At 37.0% G+C, this 15,099-nt stretch overlaps 1 protein-coding gene across 1 annotated transcript in view; it reads left to right on the top strand.

Annotated features, from left to right (window-relative positions):
• The first annotated feature begins 7,837 nt into the window (after positions 1-7,837).
• TEX9 (testis expressed 9) overlaps positions 7,838-15,099 on the top strand; it is a 62,185-nt gene continuing 54,923 nt past the window's right edge. The window contains exons 1-2 of the mRNA XM_030318115.1: positions 7,838-7,884; positions 7,989-8,080. Of these exons, the coding sequence (XP_030173975.1) occupies positions 7,858-7,884; positions 7,989-8,080 (119 nt within the window). The 5' untranslated portion in view covers positions 7,838-7,857. The remainder of the gene's footprint in view (positions 7,885-7,988; positions 8,081-15,099) is intronic.

Here is a 15,099-nt window from a genome sequence, read left to right as displayed (position 1 = left end):
TTGGGAGGGCAGAGAGCTGGAATGGCAGATGTCAGCAGGACACAGAAGTTTTCCTTACCTCTGCAAATTAAGCAATGCATATATGCTTGTTTAACAGAATCTGGTTGTTGTACAAGAAGAGAATCTAGCTCACAATTCTGTTAAAGAAGTCTCTTTTAGCTTATTTTTAAAAAAATAGACTTTATTTTTTAGAACAGATTTAGGCTTGCAGAAAAATTGAGAATATAGTACAGAGAGTTTCCATATACCCTGCACCCAGTTTATTCTATCATTAACATCTTCTACCAGTATAGTACATTTATTAAAGCTAATGAACCATTCTTAATACATTATTATTAACTAAGGTCTATAGTTTATTCATATTTCTTTGTTTTTTAACATAATAGATTTTTCTGTCCCAATATTCTATACAGAATACCACATTATGTTTCACTGTCGTGTCTCCATAGGCTTTTTGTGGTTGTGACAGTTTCTCAAACTTAACTTGTTTTGGAAGATTTTGACAGTTTTGATAAGTACTGATCAGGTATTTTGTAGGATGCTCCTCAACTGGAATATTTTTTATTGTGGTAAAATATATATATAACATAAAATTTACCATTTTAACTATTTTTTTTAATTTTTTTTTAATGTTTACTTATTTTTGAGACACAGAGAGACAGAGCATGAACGGGGGAGGGGCAGAGAGAGAGGGAGACACAGAATCGGAAGCAGGCTCCAGGCTCTGAGCCATCAGCCCAGAGCCTGACGTGGGGCTCGAACTCACGGGCTGTGAGATCGTGACCTGAGCCGAAGTCGGACGCTTAGCCAACTGAGCCACCCAGGCGCCCCTTAACTATTTTTAAGTATAAAATTTGGTGGCATTATGTATATTCACAATGTTGTGCAATGATCGATATTAGCTACGTCCAGAATTTTTTCATCATCCCAAACAGAAACTCTCTAATTAAAAAGTAGCTACCCAGTCCCTCTCTCCCTCTCCAGTCTATATTCTGTCTCTGAATTTGCCTATTCTAGGCACCTTGTATAAATAGAGTCATGTAATATTTGTCCTTCTGTGTCCAGTTTTTATCACTTAACATGTTTTCAAAATTCATCCATGTTATAGCATGGATCCAAATTTCATTATGTATAAATATATATACACATATATACACATATATATGTGTGTGTATACCACCTTTTGTTTATCAATTTTGTTTATTAGCTGCAAGAGTTTTTTCGGTAATTCTTTGAAATTTTCTTCATAGACACTTATATCATGTCTGAACAAAGACATTGTATTTATTCCTTCCCAATGTATACCTTTTAGTTCCTTTTCTTGTCTTATTATCAGCTAGGACTTCAGGTATGATATTAAATAAGAATGGTGAGAGAGGACATTCTTGTCTTGTTCCAGACCCTAGGGGGAAGTATTCATTTTTTTTCTTTTTTCTTTTTTATTTATTTTTTTAATGTTTATTTATTTTGAGAAAGAGACAGAGAGACAGAGTGCAAGTCGGGGAGGGGCAGAAAGAGAGTGAGACACAGAATCTGAAGCAGGCTCCAGGCTCTGAGCTGTCAGCACAGAGCCCTATGCAGGGCTCGAACTCATAAACAGTGAGATCATGACCTGAGCCAAAGTCAGACGCTCAACCGACTGAGTCACCCAGGTGCCCCTCTAGGGGGAACTATTCAGGTTCTCACCATTAAGTATGATGTTAGCTGTGGGTTTTTTGTAGATGTTCTTTATCAAGTTGCAGATGTTCTCCTCTGAGAATTTTAGCCAAGAAATTTTCTACCTTAAAAGTTGTTGGATTTTCTAAAAGCTTTTGCCACATCAATATTTATGATCATGTGTTTTTTCTTCTTTATATACTAAATTACATTGATTTTAGAATGTTTAACTATTTTTGTATACCTGGAATAAATCTCCCATTTGGTTGTGTGTATAATTCTTTTTGTACATTGTTGGATTCTATTTGCTAATATTTGTTGAAGATTTTTGTGTTTATGTTCGTGAGAGATATCAGTCCATTGTTTTCTCTTCTTATAATGTGTTTAACTGCTTTTCAGTATTAGGGACTAATAGAATGATTAGAAGTGTTCGCTCTGTTTCTACTTTCTAGAAGACATTGTGGAGAATTGGTACCATTTCTTCTTTAAATATTTGGTAGAATTCATCAATGAAACTATCTCGGCCTAGTGCTTTCTTTCTCAGAGGGTTAGTGACTCAGTCCTTGACTATGCAAATTATACATTTCTCCTTGTCTGAGTTTTGGTCATTTGCATCTTTCAAGGAATTGGTCCATTTCATCTAATTTACCAAATGTGTGAATATAGAGTTGTTTATAGTATTCTCTTATTATTCTTTTAATGTTTATGAGATAACTAATGATGATCCCTTTTCCATTTCTGACCCTGGTATTATATCATTTATATTTTTAATTTTTCTGTGGATTATGGTGTTTTGACATCTTAAAAAACCTTTCTGCCTGGGGAAAGACTGTCTCTCCGGGGGTTAAGCCAATTCTCAGAGATAGCAAAGGACTGAGCCAGGAGCATGCCTTTGGTATGCAAATTAACCAATCCAGGGTCATATCTCTTCTACCTGTCCTGTACACCCCAGGAGGCAATATTCCTCTGCCTTAATTGTCCCAGGACCAGATACCAGGCAACTAGGGACAGCTCCTATGCCCCAAGGCCTGCTGAAATTATTCAAACTAGTCAACCCTAAACTGCCTTGCCTTTCCTGCAGAAACCCCAATAAAAGCTCTAGCCTAGGTTTCCCTCTTGCTTGTGTTTTCTGTCTCCTTACCACCAGAGGCTTTCCCATGTAGTTTTGTGTGGCATTCTTTGCCACCTGTTTTTCTCCTGTGACTCCTCTCATGGTCATATCTGACTAACCATCACGTAAAATAACACAGAATAGGTAATTTATTTTGTGTCTTCTTTCCTTTTCCTAGGTTAGCATGACTAGAGGTTTATTGATTTTATTAATCTTTCCAAAGAACCAGATTTTTAGTTTCTGTGATTTTCTCTATTGTTTTCCTGTTTTCAATTCCAATGACTGCTGTTCTTTTACTTCTTTTTTCCCCTTTTCTTTTGTTGTTTTTTTTTTCTCTCTTTAAGCTTAAGTTGCTCTTCTTTCTTTCATTGCCTAAGTTGGAACCTAAGACTGTCAATTTTAAGTTTTTCATCTTTTCTAATATATGCATTTAATGCTAAGTACTCTAAGTACTGGTTTGCTGATTCCAGTAAGTTTTGATAAGTTGTATTTTCATTTTCATTTAGTTCAAAATGTTTTTAAAATTTCTCTTGCTACTTGTTCTTTGGCTCATATATAATTTAGAAGTCTGTGTTTTATCTCTAAGTATTTTGAGATTTTCCAGCTATTTTTATGTTACTGACTTCTAGTTTAATTCTATCATGGGCTGAGAATATAGTTCATATGATCCTGTTATAGGTTGAATTTTGTCCCCTCAAAAGATATATTCAAGTCCTAAGCCATGCTCCCCAACCTGTGGATTGAGCTTATTTGGAAATAGGGTCTTTGTAGAGGTAATCAAGTTAAGATGAGGTCATTTAAGGTGGGTCTGTAGTAAGGGGCTGACCTTAAGCTTTTGATTGCCAAGGCATCCCTTTCAAATACATCCATCTCAAATAAACATGTTGCCAGCTGGATGACACAGCTACTAACTAAATAACTAGATAAGGAGCGAGGCCTCCCCTGTCCATGGACTTCTCCTTTTATAAAGGAAACCTAGATAACTGACTGCTTGAGTGTCCACACCCCTTTCCCCTTTCCATGCCCCAATTCTTACTCTTACGTTTGAAAATTCACCAATAGAAGTGAATCAAGGAAACCTTAGGCAACCCGTCTTCAACCCTGATAAAGGCAGAATCCCAGGTCTGTACTCCCTTTCTACCTGCAGCCTCCCTTGTATGGCCCTTAGGCATGCTGTATACCCTCCAGGATTTGTGAGTAATAAACCTCATTTTTTCCCTCATGGTTGTTGCTGGGGTGTATCTTACATTCATAATAAGAACCATAAAGGTCAGTCCAGCCACAACACTGGCTCTGGTTGGGGAAATATCCGTGGGGGCTTGCCACAAGTGGTATGGGTCCAGGTGAGTCCCCCAGGCATTCCTGACTGATAGCATCACTACTGGTAGACTGAGATTGACACTAAAACAGTGTGTTAGGCCAATACACTGGCAGTCTTTATGAGAAGAAATGCCATGTGAAGACAGAGACGCTTGGGGAGAACACAGTATGATTACAGAGGCAGAGATTCAAGTGATGCACCTGCAAGTCAAGGAATGCCAAAGAGTGACAGCCACCGCCAGAAACTAGGAAGAGGCAAGGAAAGATTCTCCCCTATATGTTTCAAAAGGAGCATGGCCCTGCCAACACTTTTTTATACCTCTGTCCTCTAGAACTGTGAGACAATAAATTTCTGCTGTGTTTTTTTAATTTTTAAAATGAATTTGTTTAAAATTTTTTTATGTTTATTCATTTCCTGAAAGAGAGAGAGAGAGAGTATGAGCAGGGCGGGAGCTGGGGGGTGGGCAGAGAGAAAGGGAGACACAGAATCCGAAGCAGGCTCCAGGCTCTGAGCTGTCAGCACAGAGCCTGACATGGGGCTCAAACTCATGAACTGTGAGATTATGGCCCACGCTGAAATTGGATGCTCAACCACCTGAGTCAACCAGGTGCCCTCTTCTGTGTTAAGCCACCTAGTTTGTGATACTTTGTTACAGCAGCTCTAGGAAACTAATATAAATTATATTCTTTTAAATTTTTTTATTTTGCATTTTTTGGTACAGGATGTGGTCTATTTGGGTGAATGTTTAATGTGACATTGAGAAGAATGTGTATTCTGCTCTTGTTGGAGGGAGTATTCTCCAAATGTCAATTAGATCAAGATGATTAATAGCAATTATATCCTTAATGTTTTTCTGCCTGTTTAAACTATCAATTACTGAAAGAGGGGTGTCAAAATCTCCAAATATATTAGTGGACTTATCCGTATCTCTACAGTCCCTTTAGTTTTTGCCTCATGCATTTTAACACTAAAATGTTTGTCGCATACACATTAAAGATTGCTGCCTCTCCATGGAGTGTTAACCTCTTTAGCATTATGTAATGCTTTTCCTTGTTGCTGATAATTTTCCTTGTTCTGAAGTCAGCTTTGCTTGAAATTAATACAGCCACTTCAACTCTCTTTTGATTGGCATTAGTGTGGTGTACTTTTCTCCATCCCCTGATCTTTTCATTTTAATAAGTTATTTTTTTTAATGTTTTAACAACTTAATTGATGTATTTCACATACCTATGATTCACCCATGTAAATTGTACTATTCATTGGCTTTTAGTGTAGTCACAAGGTTGTGCAACCATCATCACAATTTTAGTATATTTACAATACCCCCACAAAAACCTTTGCAGCTTAGCCAATCCTCCATCATCTGTAAAACTGGGCAACCACTAATCTAGTTTCTGTCAATATATATTTTCCTATTTTGGACATTTCACATAGTATGTGGTCATATTGGAATGGGGTCAGTTAATACGTGGCCTTTTATGAATTGCTTCTTTCACACTTCATGTTTTCAAGGCTGATCCATATACTACAGTATGTGCCAGTACTTCATTCTTCTTGGGTGCAGAATAATATTCTACTTTATTATTATACCATTTTTATTTGCTCATTAATCAGTATATGATCATTTAGGTTATGTTCACTTTTTGGCTATTCTGAATAATGCTGTTATATAAATATTTGTGTACAACTTTATGTGAGGGCATATGTTTTCATTTTTCTTGGGCATATACCTAAGAGTTGGTTCCTAGATCATCTGGTAACTCTATGTGTAACTGCCAGACTGTTTTCTGAAGTGGCTGCACAATTTTATATTCCCACCAATACTGTATGAGGGTTTGAATTTCTCCACATTTTCCCCAACACTTGTTATTGTTCGTCTTTCACTTTATTTATGGTATACTTTGAAACAAAATGTTTTTTTTTTTAATGTTTACTTTTGAGAGAGAGAAAGAGACAGAGCATGAGCGGGGAAGGGGCAGAGAGAGAGGGAGACATAGAAGCTGAAGCAGTCTCCAGGCTCTGAGCTGTCAGCACAGATCCCAATGTGAGGCACAAACTCGCAAAGCGTGAGATTGTGACCTGAGCTGAAGTGGACACTTAACCAACTAAGCCACCTAGATGCCCCAAAACAAAATGTTTTTGATTTTCATGATGTTCAGTTTATTGATTATTCTCTTGTGGTTTGTTTTTGGTGTTATATTTAAAAGATGATAACTTGATTCAAGGTGATGAAGATTTTCACTTACAGTTTCTTTGAAGAGCTTTATAATTTTATCTCTTAAGGTTAGGTGTTTGATCCAGTTTGAGTTAATTGTTATACCTGGTGTGAGATAAGGGTCCTATTTAACTCTTCTGCATCCCAGTACCATTTGTTGAAAAGACTATTCTTGGGGCGCCTGGGTGGCGCAGTCGGTTGGGCGTCCGACTTCAGCCAGGTCACCATCTCGCGGTCCGGGAGTTCGAGCCCCGCGTCGGGCTCTGGGCTGATGGCTCAGAGCCTGGAGCCTGTTTCCGATTCTGTGTCTCCCTCTTTCTCTGCCCCTCCCCCGTTCATGCTCTGTCTCTCTCTGTCCCAAAAATAAATAAACATTGAAAAAAAAAAAAAAAAGAAAAGACTATTCTTTCCCCCATTGAATGGTCTTGGCATCCTTGCCAAATGTTGACACTTGTAAAAATTAATAAAAGGAAACCTTATTTAGAATGGAGTCAGGAGACCAGGAGGGGGAAGCTCTTAAACTCTACCACTTACCAATTGCAAATCTAACAGGAAGAGATAGACCTTGCACATGGATACACTTCCTTAGGAGGAACGGTGTTTCCCATAGCCTGACAACAGCCCAGCCAATAACAGGCTGTCACAGCTCAGCCAATGAATAGCAATTATACTTCAAACTCCCAGTTTTTATTCCAATAGGCTTTTTGTTTATAACAGCTTTCCCAGCATCCCCCTTTCCTGTATAAGAGCAGTCCTCTCCTTTGTTCTGTGGATTTGGCTGTGGTTCTGCTGCAGCTTGCTTGTTCCAGATTCCAGTTCTCTGCTATTCCCAAACCCATTTTTGCTGGTAAAATAACTGGCAGTTTTATTTTTTAACATGTGAAGGTTTATTTTTGAACTCTCAATTTTATTCCAAAAGAGCTGGAAAATTTAACTGCTTGCTGTGTTTCAGCCACAATCCTAATCACAAATTCATTTACTCCTCATTGTAACTCTATGAGATGGGAACTATTTTTATTCTCCTTTAAGTAGCCAAGATACAGAGTGATTTACCCAAGACCGTACAACTAGTAAGCGGCAGAGCCAGGACATGAACTTAGGCTGGCTGATGCTCTAACTGTGAGAAATTAGAACCTAAAATTCCAATAACGAGTTCATTTTTTAAAAACCAGGTGGAGGTCGAATTGGCTAGTAAGTTTGGAAAAGCACAACAGAGAAGGAGCTTTACTAGCTTGCTTCTTACTGAGTTTTAGAAACGGACCTGCCTTCCTTGATTGAAACGTTTCCAACCCCAACTTCACAATTTGTATGTCGACCCAGTAGGCTGGCTTCTTGGGCTACTGGGGCAGTGCAGATCAGGGTTCCCCCTTTCAGTCCACAGCTAGAGCTTGCTCTGTGCTTACTCCCTAGCCCTCATGCCCCACCCCAGTCTCAGACAGCTCTAGAGTCCAGGACTAGACGGAGTCTGCGCCCAGGGCGGTAGGCTGTCTGGGATGCGGGAACTCTCGCGGGAAGATGAGTTCGTTGCCTCGGTAACAGCGTCGGTCGTGAAAGATGGCGGGGCGCAGTGTCGGTCCCCGGGTCAGTTCAAACACAGACACTCGAGTAGCGACTAGATTTCCAGCGGGCTGAGAACGCGGAACCTCATTTAACTTCGGGTCTGAAAATCCCTTTCTCTTTTACAGAGACGGAGCGTTCCAAGCACTCCGCTCCCGCAGCGTATTCAGCAACCTGCTGCGCCTCGACGTGACCTACTTGCCCGGGAGGAAGAATATAAGTAAGAAGCCGTTCAGCTTTTCCTACTTTCCTTTACCCAAATGAGGCTGCTTGCAAGTACTTTCCTGGTGACTGACGGGGTCTTCGGGGTTACTCACTGTTTACCACTCTCCTTTCATCATCCTATTCGCTAGTCTTTCTTCATCTTTTCTCCGCTTGCATCGTCAGTGTTTGAAGGGGATGGAAATTTACCCCAAGAAAGCATGTTCATCAGGAAAATGGTAATGCTCTTTGTGATAGGATAGCAGGAATTGCCAATATTTCAGTTTCTAGTTTAAGAAAATCCACTTAATTTGGAGTCTCTAGAGTTTAATTATGTAAATTTCTCTTGGTTTCAAAATTGAAAGCGTGTTTCTCATTGCAGTTGGAATTCCCGTTCTCATCCACATTTGGTGGAGTTGGGAGGAGCATTTCCTTTACTTATCAGCGCTCAGTGTAATTATACCTATTCTGACAACACGTGCTTTCATTTTTAGACCATTTCTGCCTTCATGCCCCAGTTTTCACACAGACCCGGAGTAATCATTCAATTTGATCATGTCACTCCCTTGCCTGAAACTTTGCAGTGGTTCCCTGTTGCACTTTAGAAACTGTCTGAAGTTAGGGAGGGACCAAACCCTAAGAGACTTTTAAAAACTGAGAATAAACTGAAGGTTGATGGGGGGTGGGAAGGAGGGGAAAGTGGATGATGGGCATTGAGGAGGGCACCTGTTGGGATGAGCACTGTGTGTTGTATGGAAACCAATTTGACAATAAATTTCATATTAAAAAATAAATAAAAATCAAAAAATCAAAAAAGAAGCTGTCTGATCTGGATCCTGTCTCTAGTTTGATCTGGTGCCCTCTCTTTTTTGCGTACCAATTTCCAGCCTCACTGGTCTTTAAGCGTCTCAGACTTTTTCCCTTGAGGACAATCACACACATGCCTTCCACCTGTAATGCTCCGCGTGGTCTTCCTGAACTATGTTAGAGTAAGCTCCCCAGTTACTCTTTTTATAGGGACTTACTAATTTTTCTTTGCAGTTAACATAATTGTTACAAATTCATTTGTTAGTGTACTTTTTGTCTGTTTCTTCCACTGGGCTGTAAGTTGTATAAAGTAAGAGACCACGTCTTTTATTTGTCATTGCATATACCCTTACAAAAAATTATATTTTACCAACTCATTTTCTTTTTAATTTATCTAATTTAATTTAAAATTGGGAAACATTATAGTACTGCTTCATATAGTTAAACATAGAGTTACCATATGATCTGTACTTAAAATTAAAGCATATTTAAAGTTAAAACTGAAGTGAACTCTCTTGATGAACTAGACATGTACTCGTTAATTTGCCATAACATGTAGGAAGATAATCATTCTCCTCTATTTAATGAAATGGGCCTATTAATTCACTTCAGGAGTTTACCTAAGTAACTCATCTGTTGTCTGTGTACAGGTCTGAATTAGCTGTGCTCAACCCCAAATGGTTATTTTCATTATATTCTAGATAGCACTAAATACCTGCATTGATTAGGTTAATTCATTTACTTATTTAGGGGTATAATTTGCAACTAGCTCTGGTATGTTGTTATGGTCCTGCTTAAAGTCTTCTTAAAGACGTTTATAGGAGCTATTCTATTTTAACAAAAGTCATTTTTTGGTAAAGGTGGCCAGTTGTTGCTTGTTCTGTTACCTGTACTCAGGTGTGCAAATCTGAGGCATATATGAACAGAGTAGCTTCCTGGCTCTGCCTGAAGCTATAGATCACTTCTGTGCCATGCAGAAGAGTAAAATATCTGGCCATTCTTATGGGCAAGAATAAGAGGTAATAACAGAGTATTTTGCCACATGCGGTCTTGATATTAAGCATATTTGGGATGTCTCCCATCAGCAGAACACAGAACTTGCCGGGATCCCGATCCAGAATGGTCTATAATCAACTGCTGTTAGATATTTTCAGGAAATAATCACCATCTGAGAGAATATACTAAAGAATGTGCTGATTACTCAAGTCAGTAGATTTTCCAAGTTTCTTGCCTATATTATAAAACTAGAAATCTAAACAGTAAGATTCTGTGACCGCTCTTATAATGGTCTTGATAACCGGTAGGGCAAGCCCCACTCCTCCCCACATCCCATACCCATAAATACCACTTACATTGGATTTATAGATTAATTGGCAGAGAACTGGCATCTTTATGGTATTGAATCTTTCTTTCTATGAATATTGATACATCTCCATTTATACAGGGGTTGGGGTTTTTTGGTGTCCTTTAATATTTTATATTACTACATTAAACCCTCACATATGTAATCTATTTCTAGGTGCCTTATAGTTTTTGTGGCTGTAATGAATGGCTTTTTAAAATATTTCTCATTGATTAGATGTGTAGGAACATTGCTGATTTTGTATGTTGATCCTAGGCCTGTATTTATATATAGTCCTGCTGAACTCTCTTCGTCGTTGTGTAGATAGAGTCCCTTGGATTTTTTATAATCATTGTTATATCAAATGCAGATAAGGATAGTTTTGTGTCTTCACAGTTTCTTACGCGTTTTTTAAAATCAATCTGGTTAGCACCTCCACTGCAGTATGGGATAGAAAAAGTGATGATGAGCATCCTTATCTTGGTTATGATTTTAAGGAGCCCACTTAATTTATCACTGTGTATGAAATTTGATAATAGAGTTTACTAGATTGTTTTATTAGGTTTAAGGACATTGTTTCCTTTAATTCCTGTTTTGAATGAATGTTAAATCCTATCAAAACTTTTTTCCTTAATTAATTTAGGTGACTAAATGTCCTCCCCCTCCATATTTAATGTTTTAACACTTTGAACTACTAAGCAGATTTTTTATTTTCCTTTAAAGACTGCTGGATTTGACTGCTCTAATTTTATGTAGGTTTTCTGCATCTTCAAACAAATGAAATTGGTCTTAAACTTTTTTCTAGTTCTTTTCCTTTCTGATTTTGATACCCATATTATCCTAGCCACATGAAACAACAGAATAGTTTTCCTTTTTTTTTTCTGTTCTTGGAAGCTTTTTGTAACTAGGGATCATCTATCCTTTGATTAAAACTGTGAAATTGAGTCTGATGTATTTTTTGTTGATGGAATTTTTTTGCCTATCATTTCAGTTTCATAAATGAACAATCATTAATTTAGATGTACTAGTGCTTCCAGAATAAATTTTGGTAATTTGTAGTTTTCTAGAAAAGTGTCCACTTCATATATGTTTTAAAAAGGTAAATTTATTGGGGCGCCTGGGTGGCGCAGTCGGTTAAGCGTCCGACTTCAGCCAGGTCACCATCTCGCGGTCTGTGAGTTCGAGCCCCGCGTCGGGCTCTGGGCTGATGGCTCAGAGCCTGGAGCCTGTTTCCGATTCTGTGTCTCCCTCTCTCTCTGCCCCTCCCCCGTTCATGCTCTGTCTCTCTCTGTCCCAAAAATAAATAAACGTTGAAAAAAAAAATTAAAAAAAAAAAAAGTAAATTTATAATATAAAAACATAAATATGTTTATTTTTTATTTTAAGAAATAGTTATATGTTTGTTTATTTTTTATTTTAAGAAATGTTTATTTTTTATTTTAAGAAATAGTTAATTTATTACTATTTTTTTAATTCCAGTATAGTTATTTTTAATTATTTAGTTTTTTTTATTTTAAGAAATAGTTAATTTATTACTATTTTTTTAAATTCCAGTATAGTTAGCATATAGTGTTATATTTGTTTCAGGTGTACAGTGTGGTGATTCAACACTTCCATACACCACTCTGTGCTGATCACGACAAGTGTGCTTTTTAACGCCCATCCCGAAGTTCACCTATCTCCTCACCCACCTCCCCTCTGGTAACCATCAGTTTGTTCTCTGTGGTTAAGTATTTCTTGGTTCTCTTTCTCTCTCTTTTTTTCCTCCTTTGCTCATTGTTTTGTTTCTTAAGTTCCACATCAGTGAAATCATTATGTTATTTGTCTTTCTCTGATTTAATTTCACTTAACATAATACTCTCTACCATCATCCATGTTGTTGCAGGTAGCAAGATTTCATTCTTTTTTATGGCTGAATAATGTTCCATTATGTGTATATGTGTCTGATATATGTGTATGTGTGTGTGTGTGTATTTTAAGTCTTGTGCGTGTTTATTACCTTATACACACACATCTTATGGAAGCTTTCTAGTGTCATTTATTTTTGCCTTTTCTTTTTTGCAGTCTTGCTGGAAGGTCTATTTTATTGGTCTTTTCAGAGAACTAGCTTTTTTTTTTTCTTTAAGTAGGCTCCATGCCCAGCCCAACACAGAACTTGAACTTATGACCCTGAGATCAAGACCTGAGCAGAGATCGAGAGTCAGATGCTTAACTGACTGAGCCATCCAGATGCCCCCAGAGAACTAGCTTTTGATTTTGCTGCTAATCTATGTTTTCTTATTTGGTCTTTATCTTAGCTCTTCTAATTGTGGTGGATTTTTTTTTTTTACTCTTTAGTTTAGTAATTTAGTTCATATTTAGTTTACTAGGGCACCTGGGTGGCTCACTCAGTTGAGCAACTGGCTCCTGACTTCTGCTTAGATCATGATTACAGGGTTGTGAGATGCAGCCCTGTGTTGGGCTCCACACTGAGCATAGAGCCTGCTAAGACTCTCTCTCGCCCTCACCCCTCTCGCCTGCTCATGCTCTCTGTCTCAAATTTTTAAAAAAAAGTTATTTTTAATTTACTTTAGTTTCGTTTTTAGTTTTGTTTTTAATTTTTTAATAAATACATTTAATTTTTGTAAATTTTTCTCCACCTACAGCTTATTTGTATTTCAGGGCCTAGTTTGATATTTATTTCTTTTGTGGTTATTTGGTTTAAAATATTTTATGATTTTCATAAGTGATTATTTAGGAGTTTTTTAGTTCCCAGGCATATAGATTGTTTGATTGCTTTATTTTTATAATTTTAAAATTTATGTTTAATTGCACTATGATCAGAGAATTACATACTAATGATATTTGAAAATGTATTGAAACTTACTTCTGAATAGATGCATGTTCAGTTTTTGTAAATGTTCATGTATTCTCTGATAGTATATTTGCTATTTGTGAATTAATCTCTTAGCTCAAGCTAATTAATTTGGCTTTCCATAATATCAGTATCCTCACCATTTTTTTTTCTTGCTAGCTCTGTTGATTCCTGTTAGAGGTGTATTGAAATAAGCTATAATTTAAAAACTTCTTCATAGAATTGTGTTCATTTTTTTTGCTTGGACACTGTATTGTTTGATTTCCTTAAATCTTCCAGATGAAATGAATTATTCCTTTCATTATTAGTTCCGTTTTTTTATTCTTTTATTTATAAGCTTTTTATATCATTTAGTTTTAAAAACATTGTTTTTATATCCTGTCTGATCATTTCTGCCTCTGATAAGTGAATTTATTTACATTATTGTGTCATTAATTTGAAATTCTTTGGGTCATTTTATTTTTTGTATTTCCTCTTTACTATCCCTTTGTTCTTTTCTGTCTTCTATTGGATTGAAGTTTTTGTTGTATCTCTATTTTTCTTTTTCTGGTTTGGAAAGACCTTAAAATGCTTTAACTTGGTTTTCTTCTATCTGTCAAGTTAGATAATACTTGACTTGCTCTTAGTTTTGAACATTGCTGCTCTCCAGGTTATCATTAATGTTATTTTTATGTTCTGAACTAATTTAGATTTATCAGCATGTTTTCTAATTTTTGTCCCTGTTGTGACCTTTTTTCTAGGTCCAGCTTCCTCCTTCCTGAAGTGTAGACCCTTCATTACTTTTTCTGAGTCTGCAGTCTTTTTTGAAAATTTTGTTAACACTTACTCTTCTATGGTAGTTTAGCTGGACATAGAATTCTAAATGGTCAGTTTTTTTCCTCTGCAATCCATTGAGGTTAACACTTCATAGTCCATTGGAATCTAGAGATGTTGATAAACTGTCTACTGTCAGCTTTTTAGAACATCATGCTGGTAGACTATTTTTTTTTAAATAACTGCTTTGATAATTTAAAGATTATTTTTGTCTTTGAAGTTCTGTAATTTCACCCTGACATATACAGGTGTGGGCTAATTTTCTTCCTTCCTTCCTTCCTTCCTTCCTTCCTTCCTTCCTTCCTTCCTTCCTTCCTTTCTTTCAAGATTTTAAGTAATTTCTAATCCCAGCATGGAGCTCAACCCCACAACCCTGAGATCACGAGTCATATACTCTACTGACTGAGTCGTCCAGGTGTCCCTGTTTTCTTTTTTGATATATGTTTGTTATATGATTATATATATATGTTTTGATATATGTTATATAATAATTTTAATTCTTTTATCCCCAGTGACTTTGAGAACCAGAATGATCAGAGTGGGAAAAGGAGATATAAATGTAACATAAAAGAGGCTAAGTAAAAACTCTGTAGTCTTGAATTTGAATTGGAAGAATGTTTGAACTTATGATTTATTTTATCTTTAAAACAAAATAGGGGTGCCTGGGTGGCTCAGTCGGTTGAGCAACTTCGGCTCAGGTCATGATCTCAAGGTTTGTGAGTTCGGGCCCCATGTCGTGCTCTGTGCTGACACCTCAGAACCTGGAACCTGCTTCATATTCTGTGTCTCCCTCTCTCTCTGCCCCTCCCCCACTCATGCTCTGTCTCTCAGAAATAAATAAACATTAAAAATAAATAAATAAATAAATATATAATAAACAAAACATCTCCTCCCCTTCCCCCCACCCACTATTTCCTAGCTTTGTCCATGAAAAGACCTAGAAACAGTAACCATTCTAATAACAACACCAACCTTAGTGCCCAGATTACAGTCTTTTTTTTTAACTTGTTTTATTTTTTATTTTTTTAAATTTACATCCAAATTAGTTAGCATATAGTGCAAAAATGATTTCAGGAGTAGATTCCTTAATGCCCCTTACCCATTTAGCTCATCCCTCCTCCCCACAAGCCCTCCCATAACCCTCAGTTTGTTCTCCATATTTATGAGTCTCTTCTGTTTTGTGTCCCTCCCTGGTTTTATAACATTTTTGTTTCCCTTCCCT

Source organism: Lynx canadensis, chromosome B3 (assembly GCF_007474595.2).
Source record: "Lynx canadensis isolate LIC74 chromosome B3, mLynCan4.pri.v2, whole genome shotgun sequence".
NCBI lineage: Eukaryota > Metazoa > Chordata > Mammalia > Carnivora > Felidae > Lynx > Lynx canadensis.
Note: the sequence above shows the minus strand (reverse complement) of the source record. Positions and strands in the feature narration are given on the sequence as shown.